This window comes from Pseudorca crassidens, chromosome 12 (genome assembly GCF_039906515.1).
Source record: "Pseudorca crassidens isolate mPseCra1 chromosome 12, mPseCra1.hap1, whole genome shotgun sequence".
Lineage (NCBI taxonomy): Eukaryota > Metazoa > Chordata > Mammalia > Artiodactyla > Delphinidae > Pseudorca > Pseudorca crassidens.
This window is the reverse complement of record NC_090307.1, coordinates 51,832,050-51,846,796: the sequence shown is the minus strand read 5'-3', so window position 1 is coordinate 51,846,796 and position 14,747 is coordinate 51,832,050. Positions and strand designations below refer to the sequence as shown.

The window sequence follows — 14,747 nt, the reverse complement described above, 5'->3', positions numbered from 1 at the left end:
TGGGCCGAGCGCTGTCAAAGAGAACGAAAATGGCATGGTCTCGTCCCTGTGGGAGCGCTGTGCTCCAAGGCTTAACGATGTGGGCCTTTACAGATCCAAAGGATGCCTGCAAAGAAATCACTGGAATTGGCACTTTATCTCATCTTTTCTTTCCCAAGGCCTCAACGAGTGTGGAAATTTTGAAACCTTGCAAACAAGGTCGTGTGTGTGTGTGTGTGTGTGTGTGTGTGTATTGTTAAGTGGTTTTTTTTTTTAAACTGCATACACCGAATGTAAATTTGGAAGTCAGGAATACTAATCCACTGGTTCCCATTAGTGCAGCACAGAGCACATCCCAAGCACTGGGGGACTCGGATGATCACGATAGTAACGTTAGCAAGAGTGAGTGCTCCCTGAGCAAGCACTGCGCACACTGCCCTTCTCGTCTGTGGCTGCTGACTCTCTAGTGATCTCGTGGGGTGGGTGCTGTCATCAGCTCGTTTCTAGAAGAGGAAACTGAGGCTTGGAGAGGCTAAGCAACGTGCCCGTGATCACACAGCTATTAAGTGGCAGAGCTGTTACTTGAATCTGGATGTGTCTGCCCCGGAGACTGAAGCCCTTTGCTACAGGCTAATTTGGTGACCTTGGACAGGTCACTTAACTTTTTTTTTTTTTTATATCTACAATACATATAATTTTTTTTTTTACATCTTTATTGGAGTATAATTGCTTTACAATGGTGTGTTAGTTTCTGCTGTATAACAAAGTGAATCAGTTATACATATACATATGTTCCCATATCTCTTTCTTCTTGCGTCTCCCTCCCTCCGACCCTCCCTATCCCACCCCTCCAGGTGGTCACAAAGCACCGAGCTGATCTCCCTGTGCTATGCGGCTGCTTCCCACTAGCTATCTACCTTACGTTCGGTAGTGTATATATGTCCATGCCTCTCTCTCGCTTTGTCACAGCTTACCCTTCCCGCTCCCCATATCCTCAAGTCCATTCTCTAGTAGGTCTGTGTCTTTATTCCTGTCTTACCTCTGGGTTCTTCATGACATTTTTTTTCTTAAATTCCATATATATGTGTTAGCATACAGTATTTGTCTTTCTCTTTCTGACTTACTTCACTCTGTATGACAGACTCTAGGTCTATCCACCTCATTACAAATAGCTCAATTACGTTTCCTTTTATGGCTGAGTAATATTCCATTGTATATATGTGCCACATCTTCTTTATCCATTCATCCGATGATGGACACTTAGGTTGTTTCCCTGTCCTGGCTATTGTAAATAGAGCTGCAGTGAACATTGTGGTACATGACTGTTTTTGAATTTTGGTTTTCTCAGGGTATATGCCCAGTAGTGGGATTGCTGGGTCATATGGTAGTTCTATTTGTAGTTTTTTAAGGAACCTCCATACTGTTCTCCATAGTGGCTGTACCAATTCACATTCCAACCAGCAGTGCAAGAGGGTTCCCTTTTCTCCACACCCTCTCCAGCATTTATTGTTTCTAGATTTTTTGATGATGGCCATTCTGACTGGTGTGAGATGATACCTCATTGTAGTTTTGATTTGCATTTCTCTAATGATTAATGATGTTGAGCATTCTTTCATGTGTTTGTTGGCAATCTGTATATCTTCTTTGGAGAAATATCTATTTAGGTCTTCTGCCCATTTTTGGATTGGGTTGTTTGTTTTTTTGTTATTGAGCTGCATGAGCTGCTTATAAATTTTGGAGATTAATCCTTTGTCAGTTGCTTCATTTGCAAATATTGTCTCCCATTCTGAGGGTTGTCTTTTGGTCTTGTTTATGGTTTCCTTTGCTGTGCAAAAGTTTGAAGTTCCATTAGGTCCCATTTGTTTATTTTTGTTTTTATTTCCATTTCTCTAGGAAGTGGGTCAAAAAGGATCTTGCTGTGATTTATGTCATAGAGTGTTCTGCCTATGTTTTCCTCTAAGAGTTTGATAGTTTCTGGCCTTACACTTAGGTCTTTAATCCATTTTGAGCTTATTTTTGTGTATGGTGTTAGAGAGTGATCTAATCTCATACTTTTACATGTACCTGTCCAGTTTTCCCAGCACCACTTATTGAAGAGGCTGTCCTTTCTCCACTGCACATTCCTGCCTCCTTTACCAAAGATAAGGTGACCATATGTGCGTGGGTTTATCTCTGGGCTTCCTATCCTGTTCCATTGATCTATCTTTCTGTTTTTGTGCCAGTACCATACTGTCTTGATTACTGTAGCTTTGTAGTATAATCTGAAGTCAGGGAGCCTGATTCCTCCAGCTCCGTTTTTCGTTCTCAAGATTGCTTTGGCTATTCGGGGTCTTTTGTGTTTCCATACAAATTGTGAAATTTTTTGTTCTAGTTCTGTGAAAAATGCCATTGGTAGTTTGATAGGGATTGCATTGAATCTGTAGATTGCTTCGGGTAGTAGAGTCATTTTCACTTAACTTCTGAACTTCACTATGTAACCCTGGAATTCAACGAGATAATCTCTCCAGTCCCTTCCAGTTCTTAAGGTGTGAAACCCTCCAGCTCAGGAAATAGTGGGCCATTTCCACTGCTCTCCTCTCCCCAGAAGCAAGTCCTTGCAGTGAGTGCTGAGTGAGGCTGAGTAACTGCCACCTTGTGGGAGGTTAGCTGCAGGGACCGGTAGGAACCTGACCCAGCAGGAAGGAGTAGAGAGGGGAATGTCCAGAATCTCTTCTCTCCATCCATCCGTGTTTAGTCACCTGCTTGAGGGGGATGAAGGGAACCTGGGATGCTTTTTCTGTCTATTCCCAACCCTGCCTGCATCACTTTTTTCACGATTATTCAGTTACACCTCACCTTGAGAAACTAAGTATGAGGAGAGGGGATCACTGTAGGTCAGTCTGGACTGGAACGGTTTGCATTTGATCCCCAGTGGGATGCAGAATTAATGTGGCCTCTGCATGGACTCACGTCCCCAGTCAGCTGTTCCCTGCGTCTTCCTCTGATGAGCACCGTTACTGAATGCAGGAAGCATCCCCCAGATCCTCATCCACAGCCAGCCAATCTTGGTCGGTATGAAATTAACAACAGAAACCCCAGCATTTATTGATTGCTCAGTGTGAGCCAGGCGTTGAACCCAGCTCTTTCAAGTATTCCCTTTATCTAATCCTGGCAACAATCTTATCAAGTAGATGCTAATATTATTCCCATTTAAGAAAGGGGAAACTGAGGCTTAGAGCAATCGAGCGACTTGTTTGAAGTTCCATGTCCGATGAGACGTGGAGCTGGAACTTGCATTTGGGTCTTTGTGGCCCCGCCTCCATACTCTTATCCGGGTCCTGTGCCCCCCTGCCCTGGGTCTTACTGAGGTCTTTTCATCCAGCCTGCCAGTGTTCAGCCCTTGGCTCCTACCAGACGCTGTGCAGCCCAGTGACTGGACAGTGCGAGTGTCAGCCGGGGATCACAGGACAACGGTGTGACAGGTGTCTCTCAGACGCCTCTGATTTCCCCCACTGCCAAGGTAGGGAAGACATCAGAATGCCGGAGGGCGGGTTCCTCTCTGAAGTATGTGCGGGCAGCATCCCAAAGAAACCTGCAGACCCCTGCAGACCCACCACTGGTCACTGATACACTTTTGACCCTAATCTGCCTGGTTCCTCCCCAATTTGAGTCCATTGAAAATGGGTATACCAGTTATACATCTTAAAAGAAATCTAAAAATGACTTATTCCTAAAATTTTAAAAATTATTTCATGTGCTATAAATTTGTGTTTCTTTTTCTTTTTTTTTTAAATATTTATTTGGTTGCACTGGGTCTTAGTTGTGGCTCGCGGGCTTCTTAGTTGTGGCATACAAACTCTTAGTTGTGGCATGCATGTGGGATTTAGTTCCCTGACCAGAGATCTAACCTGGGCCCCCGGCACTGGGAGCGTGGAAGCTTAACCACTGCACCACCAGGGAAGTCCCCATAGATTTGTGTTTCTTGATTTGCATGTAAATTCTCTGTGCAGCAGTGTGGCAGAGGTGACCCCTTTTAGCTAAGCTGAGCATTCTTGTCCCCCTTCCCAAGGCAAAGTGGCTTCTCTCTGGTCCTGGGTGGCGGCACCGATGTGTCTGCTCCGTAATTTCCTGCAGGTGTTCTAACAGGTCCCCCTGCAGGCAGGCAGAGCAGGGCTTTGCTGCGGTTCTGCTCCCCTCTCTTGCCTGCCACTGGCCTCCTGGGGGATGGTGTCATCCCACATCAGCCCAGGTGTGAGGGGCCGGGGAGTGGGGTGGACCAGAGTCTCTTCAGTTTGGAAAGAGTGAGCCAAGGATTGCAACACTGTCCTGGGTCGGTCCTCATGCCTGCAATGATACGAGAGATGAGAGTGTGCCGGGCTCAGTGACTCAGGGCACAGACCAAAGATGCCCAGGATGGGCTTCCCTGGTGGTGCAGTGGTTGAGAGTCCATCTGCCGATGCAGGGGACACGGGTTCATGCCCTGGTCCAGGGAGATCCCACATGCTGTGGAGCGGCTAGGCCCGTGAGCCATGGCCGCTGAGCCTGTGCGTCCGGAGCCTGTGCTCCACAACAGGAGAGGCCACAACAGTGAGAGGCCCGCGTACCGCAAAAAAAAAAAAAAAAAAAAAAAAAAAGATGCCCGGGAATCTCCCTGTGCCCCCGGCGTGTGCAGGCCCCAGTGGCGAGTAGCTCCTGACTGCTGCTTTCAGAGACTCTTTCTCTGTTGAGAAGTGGGTGTTTGTGAAAGGCTGACCCAGACTTTGCATCAGGAGACTGTGGTTTTCTCACACCCCTTCCTGCTCCTGATGGCGCTTGGAGCCTGGCACAGAACCATCTGAAGACAGGGCTGCAGCTCCAACTTGATTCCCCAGAACCTCGCTGACCAGAATCCTCAAGAGATCAGGCTTTCTTGCCGGTGGCAACAGTAGCCAGCAGTCAGAGGGGACTGCTCACTTTGGAGAAGGCCTGGAGGTCCCTGGAGAGGGAGGCTGTCCCAGGCTTGGTGTCCTCACCTCCCCGGGGTCGGGAGTGGAAGGAAGTGCTGAGCAGTGGGCAGAGGGGCTGGTCAGCCAGGACAAGTTCCCTGGAGCTGGATGGGGCCACTGGGCAGCTTGGGGAGGAGCCAAGGGCTGGGCGGGGCCAGGTCGGAGAGCAACAAGGAGCTGGAAGGTTGTGTTGGCTTGTTACAGAAGAATTCAGGAGCATCAAAAAAGGAAGAGACAGAGGGCTTCCCTGGTGGCACAGTGGTTAAGAATCTGCCTCCCAATGCAGAGGACAGGGGTTCGAGCCCAGGTCCGGGAAGATCCCACATGCCGCAGAGCAACTAAGCCCGTGCGCCACAACTACTGAGCCTGCACTCTAGAGCCTGTGAGCCACAACTACTGAGCCCGTGAGCCACAACTACTGAAACCTCCAGGCCTAGAGCCTGTGCTCCGCAACAAGAGAAGCCACTGCAGTGAGAAGCCCGTGCACCGCAACGAAGAGTAGACCCCACTTGCCGCAACTAGAGAAAACCCGCGTGCAGGAACAAAGACCTAACTCAGCCAAAAATAAATAAATAAATTTGTAAAAAGAAAAAAATGGAAGAGACAGAGAGAGAATATCATCAAGGGGGAAGTTGAAGCAAAGAGAGGAGACAATAAAGGCAAAAAGCCTAGGGAGCAACGTGTAAGAAAACAAGATCATATTATGGGTTTACTTCAATTATTTGAAAAAGGCTCAGAGCAGGCTTACCCAAACTCTCTTCATTTTTATTTTTTATTTATTTATTTTTTGGGCCTCACAGCTTGTGGGATATTAGTTCCCCGACCAGTGATTGAACCCAGGCCCTTGGCAGTGAGAGCACCGAGTCCTAACCACCAGACCGCCAGGGAATTCCCTCTTCATTTTTAACACCGTGTGATAGTAATGCCGAGACACTGCAAGACCCTAATTTGTTGAAAAGAGGTTATGACATTGGGTTTGTAATACTCTACTGACTAAGGCAAGAAAGCAAATTAATTAATTTTACAAATAATTTTAATACAGGTGGAGAACAAGGGGTCTGTGATAGTTAAAGAATTGTCTTGAGTAACTAAAACATATACTAACAGATTCTGTGACATCTAATTGGACAATTAAAAAATCTCTTGGTACAATACTGCCCTCTTCTGGATAACCCGAACGAGGTTCAAAATTCTAGACTCCTTTCCCCAGTCTCCTTTGTTATCAGGTGGAAGTGAACTTTTAGTAGTAGGCAGGGAAGAGGGTTGTTCGGTGGCCAAAGGGGTGATTTGGGGATTAAGGACCATGAGGATTGTTCAAGGTGTCTTTTTCTGAATTATATGCAAAGTCCTTGCCACCCATCTATCAAAAAATACAAATGTAGATGCACCAGTTTTAAAAACAAGTAAAACTTAAAAACAAAACAAAAAAACCCTCAAAACATCAAAACAAAGGGACAAACAAACATTAAAACCCCAGACATTTACACCACTTCTAAATCATATACAGGCTCCAGCAGTGTCTGTGACCCAGCCGGAACCCTGGACTCCAGTTTGGTAAGTAGAGGATTGTAAAAGGGTTGCGATTCTAACTATTGTTCTGATACTTATTTGAGACCAACACATTTGGGAGCTTCCTGGAATTAAAAGTACATTAAAATAAGACCTGAGGCCAGATAGGTTGAAGAGACCACTGCTCTTTTTCAAAGTGCATATGTGATATTGTGATTTTCTGCCCCAAACAAAAGAATACGGTTTATTTAAACTTTGAATTGCAGAGTCCTAGCGTTACTCTGAGGGCGTTGCCACCCTGGAAACCTGCGCATAAGCCTGCCATACATAATTAAAATTAAGAAAATCAGAGGCCAGTACACATTTCATTAAGCTGTGTACAAAGTAATTGCAATTTATTTGCTATTACTCCAAGCACAATACCATGGCATTCTGATTCATTTTCTAAGCACTTTAGAAATGATCTGTCTTCTTGGCCTCAGAGCTTGGAGAAGCTGGAACTCCAGGCCCTGGAGGGAAAGGGGAGAGACATTTTGCCTTTTCACTATGGGGCTTCACGGTGTTTAAGCAAGGCAGTGACTCTGGCATATTATAGACACACTTGCAGATAAACATAATTTTCTACTACCTCTCAGCATGTTAAACATTCAGATATTTTCCGTTAAGGTTTATAGTCCGTGCTGTAACAGAATCAACAAATAAAGACAGTGTTATCAATGAGTCGTTAACATTTTTTTTCTTTTTCTGAATTTTCCAATTTTGCTTTAACCATGTATATGGTTTATGTGTGTAACAAATAAATAAGAAAACAAAATCAATTAGCAGACTGTTGAAATCAACCCAGTACTTTTATTCTGCCTGGACACACTTAATTTACATTTCGTGACCAAAATATATTTCTGTGACAAGCTTTGTTCAGAACACTTGTTTGGAAACCTTCTTAATTTTGAGATGTCAAGCATTAGTTTGATTTTCTTTTAAAGGGGCATTGCCGATGCAAGCTTCATGTTGAAAGCCCTACTTGTAGCATCTGCAAACCATTATATTGGAATCTGGCCAAAGAAAACCCCAGTGGATGTTCAGGTGATGTTTCCTTCGAACAATATTTTACTATATTGTAACTTCCTCTTGATTTTCTTTACCTCAATGACTAAACTCACAAAAGAGCTATTGATTTAATCTGTTCAGTTTGTTTGAAATTCTGTATAAACGTCTTGATCCCCCCCCCCCCCACTTTTGGCAGAACTTCTGTCATTTTCAAAATCTCAGCAAGGGATTTATATCCTGTTTCCATATGTATCATGTTTGAGAAGGCAGCTGCTTGATAAATGGTTTTTCCGCCTTGTTTTTATAATCCACACTTCCCGGTTTAATTTTATTTTCATTTTATGCTTAGATTGAAGCCAGTATAGGAACTTGGAAACACCAAGCTTAAGACGGCTAAGTGGAGTGAATATCTTTTAATAGGGTATATTTTCATGTAAGCATTATCGATAATGACCTTGACATTAGAATCATGTAAGAATCCCATGATGTTGCAGCTTTTGTCTTTTATGAGTGGTCATGAACAAACCAGTACTCCTTGTAGGTAGATGGTATTGATCTGACTGTTGGGTTCTGCTGACCCCAGAAAGCAATTCAGTTTTAGGCCTGACTGGTGCAAAGTGGAGTTCTGCTGAAGCATGCTAGAAAGTGATTGTAGGATTGCTGGTGTGTCCTGTTCCCAGAGCCGGAACTGTCCTTTTTGTAACCTTGGTCCAAGGATGCTCTCTTATCTTCCCAGAATGCCAATGCTACGTGGCAGGAACCGTGAGCGGAATTGGAGAGTGCGGGCAGGTAATGTGGGCCTGTTTCTCCCGGGATGCCGGTCGAATATACTAGCAGTTAATTGTGGGGTTTCTGCAGGAGGGTGTTAGTGCCATCTTCATGGCAGCTTTCAGATCCCGGCTACCCTGCTTCCTATGACACAATGAGCCAGTTTGAAATCTTGAAGATTAGCAGATTCTGCCATCTCACCAAATTTTGTCATCCGCTCATTGTTCTGCAGTTAGATGGTGACTGTCACTGTAAGTCCCACGTCGGTGGTGATTCCTGTGACACGTGCGAAGATGGATATTTTGCTTTGGAAAAGAGCAGTTACTTTGGGTGTCAAGGTAAGTCCTTCCAGGGGGTCCTGAGTAAGGCGAAAGGACAAAAGATGGACAAAGAATGGCAGAGTAGCCTTGCTTCTGCGTTCACTGTCTTCTTGCAGGCTTTCTGAGGGGATGGGACTGAAAAGATCTGTCCGGGGAAATTGGCCAAACATTCCCTTAAAACTAGAAATAAATTGCAAACAGGGCTGCTTCCACTTTTCTTCTACCAGCACACTGTTAAATTGGTTTAATTATAAAATTAAACCAATTTAAATTATAAAATTATAAAATTAAACCACTTTTCTTCTACCAGCACACTGTTAAATTGGTTTAATTATAAAAAAATCATAATTGGGATGCGGGGGAGCCATAGGGGAGATGTAAATAACAGCAAGACTTAGAGATTTTAAAGATAAATTTTGAAATATTAAAAAAGCTCACACAGTAATATTGTGTGATAATATTGTGTTAAATAATGAAGTTGCAGGAGCCCCACAAGGCTACTCTGGTATCTTTCAAGCAACCTCTCCTTCACCCACTGATTACAGTAGCACTATGCTGTGAAATTGTGTTTAGCTCCTGGGCTGCTGTCGCCTTACGTGGGACAACAGTGTGGGAACTGGCCCTACAAGTGCACCTCCGACTTTCAAGTGGACTCTTGGAGGGACTTGCTGTCTTACTTTGGGAGGTTCCTACGTATTTCAAACACCTGCCAGATGTAAGACGTGGCAAGGGAAAGAAGGAGCAGCCCTGCAACCCCGGGCTTCCTGATTTCCACTTCTTGTAGAGGGAGGGGAAGCCTCCAGCGTGGAGATGCTTTGATGGGTGACCACTGCTGTTTCCCGACTCTCAGGGTGTCAGTGTGACATTGGTGGAGCCGTCACCCCTGTGTGCAGCGGGCCCTCTGGAGTCTGCCGGTGCCGAGAGCACATCGTGGGGAAGACCTGCCAGCGGTGAGTCTTCACGGAGGTCCCCTCCATACTGACGTCGTGAAGGCTCTCTCAGAGACCTGTCTGTGCCGACAGTTCTGGGGGAGAGAGAAGCGGTCCCAGGGTAAGAGGGCCAGTGAAGCTGTACTGTCATTTGCAATCTGGACACTTGTCAGTGAGGGCAATTAAAACAGGAGGTAAAGTTGCCCTAAAAACGATTCCACTTTGTAGAGATCACAGAGTGGCCTCACGGGAAAGTTCCCAGAGGTGCAGAAAGCCAGGTGGGCGAGACTTGGGCTGGATGCATGAGGTGGGTTCCCACAGCTGAACCTCCACGTGGAAGTCACAGCCTGGGGGAGCCCAGCAGATGCAGCTCCTGCTTCTCCCGCGGGATCCGTGACTGTGGGGCTGGGGGTTAAGGCAACTTTAGAAGTGGGAGGAAGTCCCTCATCTGATGCAGAAGCAAATCAAAATGAACAGAAGGAGCAAGGGTGCCAAGTGGAGACTGAGGTCCCAGAGGGGCTGTAGCAGGTATGGAGCACGCTGCCTCTGTCCTGCCTGTTTAGCAGTTTCTATATTTATATGAAACCATGATCCATCCATAATTGTCCATTAGTGGAAGGAAGAAAATTTTTAATATTCTGACTTTTTAAAAAACATTTATTTATTTATTTTTAAAAAACATTTATTTTATTTATTTATTTTTGGCTGCGTTGGGTCTTCGTTGCGGTGCGCGGGCTTCTCACTGCGGTGGCTTCTCTTGTTGCAGAGCACGGGCTCTAGGCGCGGGGGATTCAGTAGTTGTGGCTCGCGGGCTCTAGAGCGCAGGCTCAGTAGTTGTGGCGCACAGGCTTAGTTGCTCCGCGGCATGTGGGATCTTCCCGGACTGGGGCACGAACCCGTGTCCCCTGCATCGGCAGGAGGACTCTCAACCACTGTGCCACCAGGGAAGCCCAGCCCTCTGACTTTTGATCATACACTGAAAGTCTTAAGAAATGCAACGTCTAAATCTCGAGTACCTTCACTACTTCTGCATTGTCGACAGGTTAATAAAGAGATCTTTAATGTAATCAAGGCAAACCGTATGTACTGGGTTGGCCAAAAAGTTCGTTCATGTTTTTCTGTAACATCTTACAGAAAAACCCAAACGAACTTTCTGGCCAACCCAATACTTAGAGTGACGCTTCTCTCTTTTCCTCGATGTTTCCAACATTTGAATTCTCAGGATCAGAGCAGCTCAGCTGTGCTTTCTTCCATTGTTTCTAAATGACAGTAAAAGGGGCCTCATAGTAAAATGTATGTGAAGAAAGGCACGTCTGTAGTTTTGTTTTCCTGCAGACGAGCGAGGTTCACCGTAGACCAGAGGAACTTCATAAACTGGCTCAGAAACATCTGCCACCCGTGTTTTACCTCTTCTCGCCTTCCTGTTGATACAGTGAGCTTTCCCGCTACTTAATCAGCATGAGTTTTTTTCTCCTTCCAACTATGTAGATGATTGGCTAATTTGGGGGTTGAAATAATGCGTCAGAATAAATTACTCACCCTGAGGCCAAAATATTGACATTACAGTCAATACATATATATATGGAATTTAGATTATCCTTTGATTTAGTGGTAAATGATAAATGAAATAAAAGGATAGCACACCAACAACATAGATGCCACAGCACCTTTTTCCAGGTTGATAAATCTTGCATCTTTTTGTCCTAAATTCCTCCAAATGTTTGTTTACGGTATTATTTGTGTATTTTTAGTTTTTCTTACAAGTTTAGAAAGCATTCACATTCACTTTGTTTTTTAAATAGTTTTTGTGATAAAGTAACATGTGTTACGTTGTAAAATTTTAATAAGTACCTAAAAGTAAAAAGGCAAAGGAAAATCTTCATTCCGCCGCCGAGAGATAACCTCTTTTAATATTTTTTGTATATTTTCTAGGCTTTTTCTATGAATAAAAATTAGTATTATATTTTATCATATAATTTATATCAGTTTTTTCACATATCATGAACATTTTCCATTGTAATTAAGTAGTGTTCAAAATATTTAATGGTTACATAATATTTAATAATTTCTTTATTTCATAATTGTACATATATTTTGTTTCCAAGTTTTCACTGTTGTAGACATTCTTTTATGTTGATTTTTTTTTTTTAATTTATTTTTGGCTGCGTTGGGTCTTCTTTGCTGCACATGGACTTTTCTCTAGTTGCTGTTGTCTGTGTTGCGGTGTGTGGGCTTCTCATTGCGGTGGCTTCTCTTGTAGTGGAGCACGGGCTCTAGGCACGTGGGCTCAGTAGTTGTGGCACCCTGGCTTAGTTGCTCCATGGCATGTGGGATCTTCCTGGACCAGGGCTCGAACCCAAGTCCCCTGCATTGGCAGGTGGATTCTTAACCACTGTGCTACCAGGGAAGCCCTATGTTAATTTTGGACCCTATAAAATCATTCTTTAGAATATATTCCCTGAAGTAGAATTTCTATGTCAATGGGAATGGACATTTTCATAAATTACCTCCATAAATTACATTCATAAATTACCTTCGTAAATTGTAAGCATTCCTAATTCTACTTGCAATATAGGAGCATGCCCTTTTATTTCCCTTGACTAATTGGTCTTTATGGCTTTAAATCCACTAACAGCTATTAGCTTGGGACTGGATTGTCAAAATGCACCATTTTGAAGAACTTCAAGTAGTTTGAATATAAAATGTCACACAAGCATTAGAATATTTTTGATCCCTCTCTGTGACCACCATTATCAGACTCTTGAAAGGAATCCATTTATAGGCATATAGTTTAAGAGAAAACAAGACATAGAAAAGTCATTCTAATGATCAAAATATATATGTATATGTAGAGAAAACGTATCTCACTTGTAAACTTGGCATACGAAGTATTTTATGTCGTGTTCACTATTAAATCTGCAGTGCTTAGCAACAGTGCCTGGCAAAGATACTAATATTTGTGTAATCAGTGAATATGAGTATAAATGAATGAATTTATGGTAAATAGCGCAATTTGACTTTGCTAAATCATTGGCAACCATTTAAAACATTTTAAAGGGTGCTACCACTATGGGCTGTTCTAAATGCTTTTCTCATTTGGCTGCTTGGAACGAGTAGTGTTGGGTGTTTTCTGTGAATGTTTACATGAGCAAAAGCAATAATTTAGAGAAAAAGCAGCCCCCCCCTCAATTTGTCCTTATTTAATGCGCTTTGTCAATTTGGTGGGAGTTCTCTCAGTGATAGCTATTGGGATTAAAGGATATCCAGATTATCAACGAACCTCACTTTCTGTATCCGCCATTTACATTTTATTTATAAAAGACCTGAAAACAACTACTATTTCCCGGATTTGCATCATATGAGGTATGAGATTGAAGATGGCACTACACCCAACGGAAGAGCGCTTCGGTTTGGATTTGATCCCCTGGAGTTTCCTGAGTTCAGCTGGAGAGGGTATGCTCAGATGACCTCGATACAGGTGAGCAGCCAGGAGGAAGCAGCCTCCGGGTAAAGCAGCCCATACGCTTGCCCACAGCCCTCTCAGCGAGACCCCCAAAAGGTGAACTCTCCCAAAACTGATTCCAGGACTCTTGTTCTTGAGAGGGTAGATGGGGTGCTAGGTAAGGTTGGATTTTAACTGATAAGCATATATATCGACTTCACAGCTTATTGTTGCTTTAATTTGGTCACCAAATCGGAAAATGAAGGGATTAAAGAAAGATGGCGCTTATCTCTGGAGACTTTTTATAAGCAGTTTTCCAGACGAAATTAGGCTATATTTTAACATGAGAGACATTTTTCTTTAAAGCCATTTGTGGAGAATAAAAATGAGTTAACTTAATTCCAATAAAGCCTGTGTTGCTGAATTTTGAACAATGCTTTTTTTTTAATTTTTATAACTCTGAATTACTGTATGAACAGAAACTAAGATAAAGGAGGAGTTTTAGACAGTGCTATTTAATTTTTCTTTCCCATATTTCTCCTGTCCTTCAGTCTTCTCTACCGTATCCATCTCTCTTGGTTTTGCAGTGGAATAATTAAGGAATTTACACATTGTTTACCTTTAGAACTTATACAACATTTATAACTGAACATTTCTTTATAGTCATTGAGTAGTTTTAGCCTCAGAATTTCTCTTTGAGGTTGCTCTTCAAGCTGTTTCTCAGTGGAGAAATTCAGAATAAAAGAGGCAAGTTGATGACGATGGTAGCTCAGTATGTGTCCTTAGCAGATCCAGGACTAGTGCTTGCTATTTCTAAATCAGGAAGCCCTTAGAGACACAGGGGCAGGGTCACAGTTCCCTAGGAGCCCCCATTGATTCTAATGTTGCTTCTTGCCTGGCAAAGTGCCCCATCTAAGATACCTTTCACTAACAGTACTTGGGATCTTAAGACACTTCACTGTTTTCTCCTTCTCCCCAAATACAGCAATTCAGTTTCTTTAGTTCTCTGCTTTTACTTCATTATTCAGAAAAAAAGCAGTGCATTCCACTGAGTCATAATAGGATGTGAATGACTAAGAGCCCAATCAAGGTATATACCTCCTCACAGGTGTTTGCAGTTTGAAAGAATAGCTGGTTAACACAAAGGAATGAATTTCTAATGATGGATTTTTCTGTAAGTATTTTTAGTCAGAGGCCTTGGGTGGTGTTCCCTGGAATCACCACTTACTTTACTTTACCACTTTACTCTGCCCTTAATACATTCTTGCATTTTTATTTTCTGATGTGGAACTAACCCTTAAAGATGAACTCTGTCAAACTGAGAAGGCCAGTTAGAGTTCCTCAGTGTGGGTCAGCTGCAACTCCTGCTTCCAGAGCAAAGGATTCTACCCAACGCCAGTCTTTATTGCCATGGATGTCTTGTTCAACAAAAGTCCCCTTCATTTCAACCAAAGGAGCTGGAGGAAAGACCTAAAGAACTACTGGTTTAGAAATTTCCATGTTTCATGAACTTTCCTTGGGCCACAGCTGGATCTGGGCATGTGGTCTGTGGTTCAGAATTGAAATAGTCTAGTGTCTCCTTCAAGATCATGGGCCCAGCAACACTTACAGAGCATTGTGTTGGCAACAGGACCTGGGGACCAGCGAGACCCCCTGTCCCCAGCAGAGAGCCCACATTCTTCTCAGACAGGGACTGAGATAAATTCCATATGATTTAGCAGGCAGATTTTAGTTACATCTAGATTTCATCGCTAATGTGTTTGGGATCTTATAACCTCTCCTTAGCCAC

The 14,747-nt window shown here is 43.5% G+C and overlaps 1 protein-coding gene across 5 annotated transcripts in view; it reads left to right on the top strand.

Annotated features, from left to right (window-relative positions):
• Nucleotides 1-14,747, top strand: part of LAMA3 (laminin subunit alpha 3) — a 241,390-nt gene that overhangs the window by 96,890 nt on the left and 129,753 nt on the right. For 2 of the 5 annotated variants that reach the window (XM_067699449.1, XM_067699455.1), the window contains exons 13-19: nt 3,341-3,478; nt 6,451-6,497; nt 7,436-7,535; nt 8,236-8,288; nt 8,500-8,605; nt 9,438-9,537; nt 12,838-12,994. In XM_067699449.1, coding sequence (XP_067555550.1) covers nt 3,341-3,478; nt 6,451-6,497; nt 7,436-7,535; nt 8,236-8,288; nt 8,500-8,605; nt 9,438-9,537; nt 12,838-12,994 — 701 coding nt within the window. Of the gene's footprint in view, nt 1-3,340; nt 3,479-4,556; nt 5,626-6,450; nt 6,498-7,435; nt 7,536-8,235; nt 8,289-8,499; nt 8,606-9,437; nt 9,538-12,837; nt 12,995-14,747 lie in introns of those variants that run through there. The other 3 variants (XM_067699451.1, XM_067699450.1, XM_067699453.1) reach the window with 2 other exon arrangements.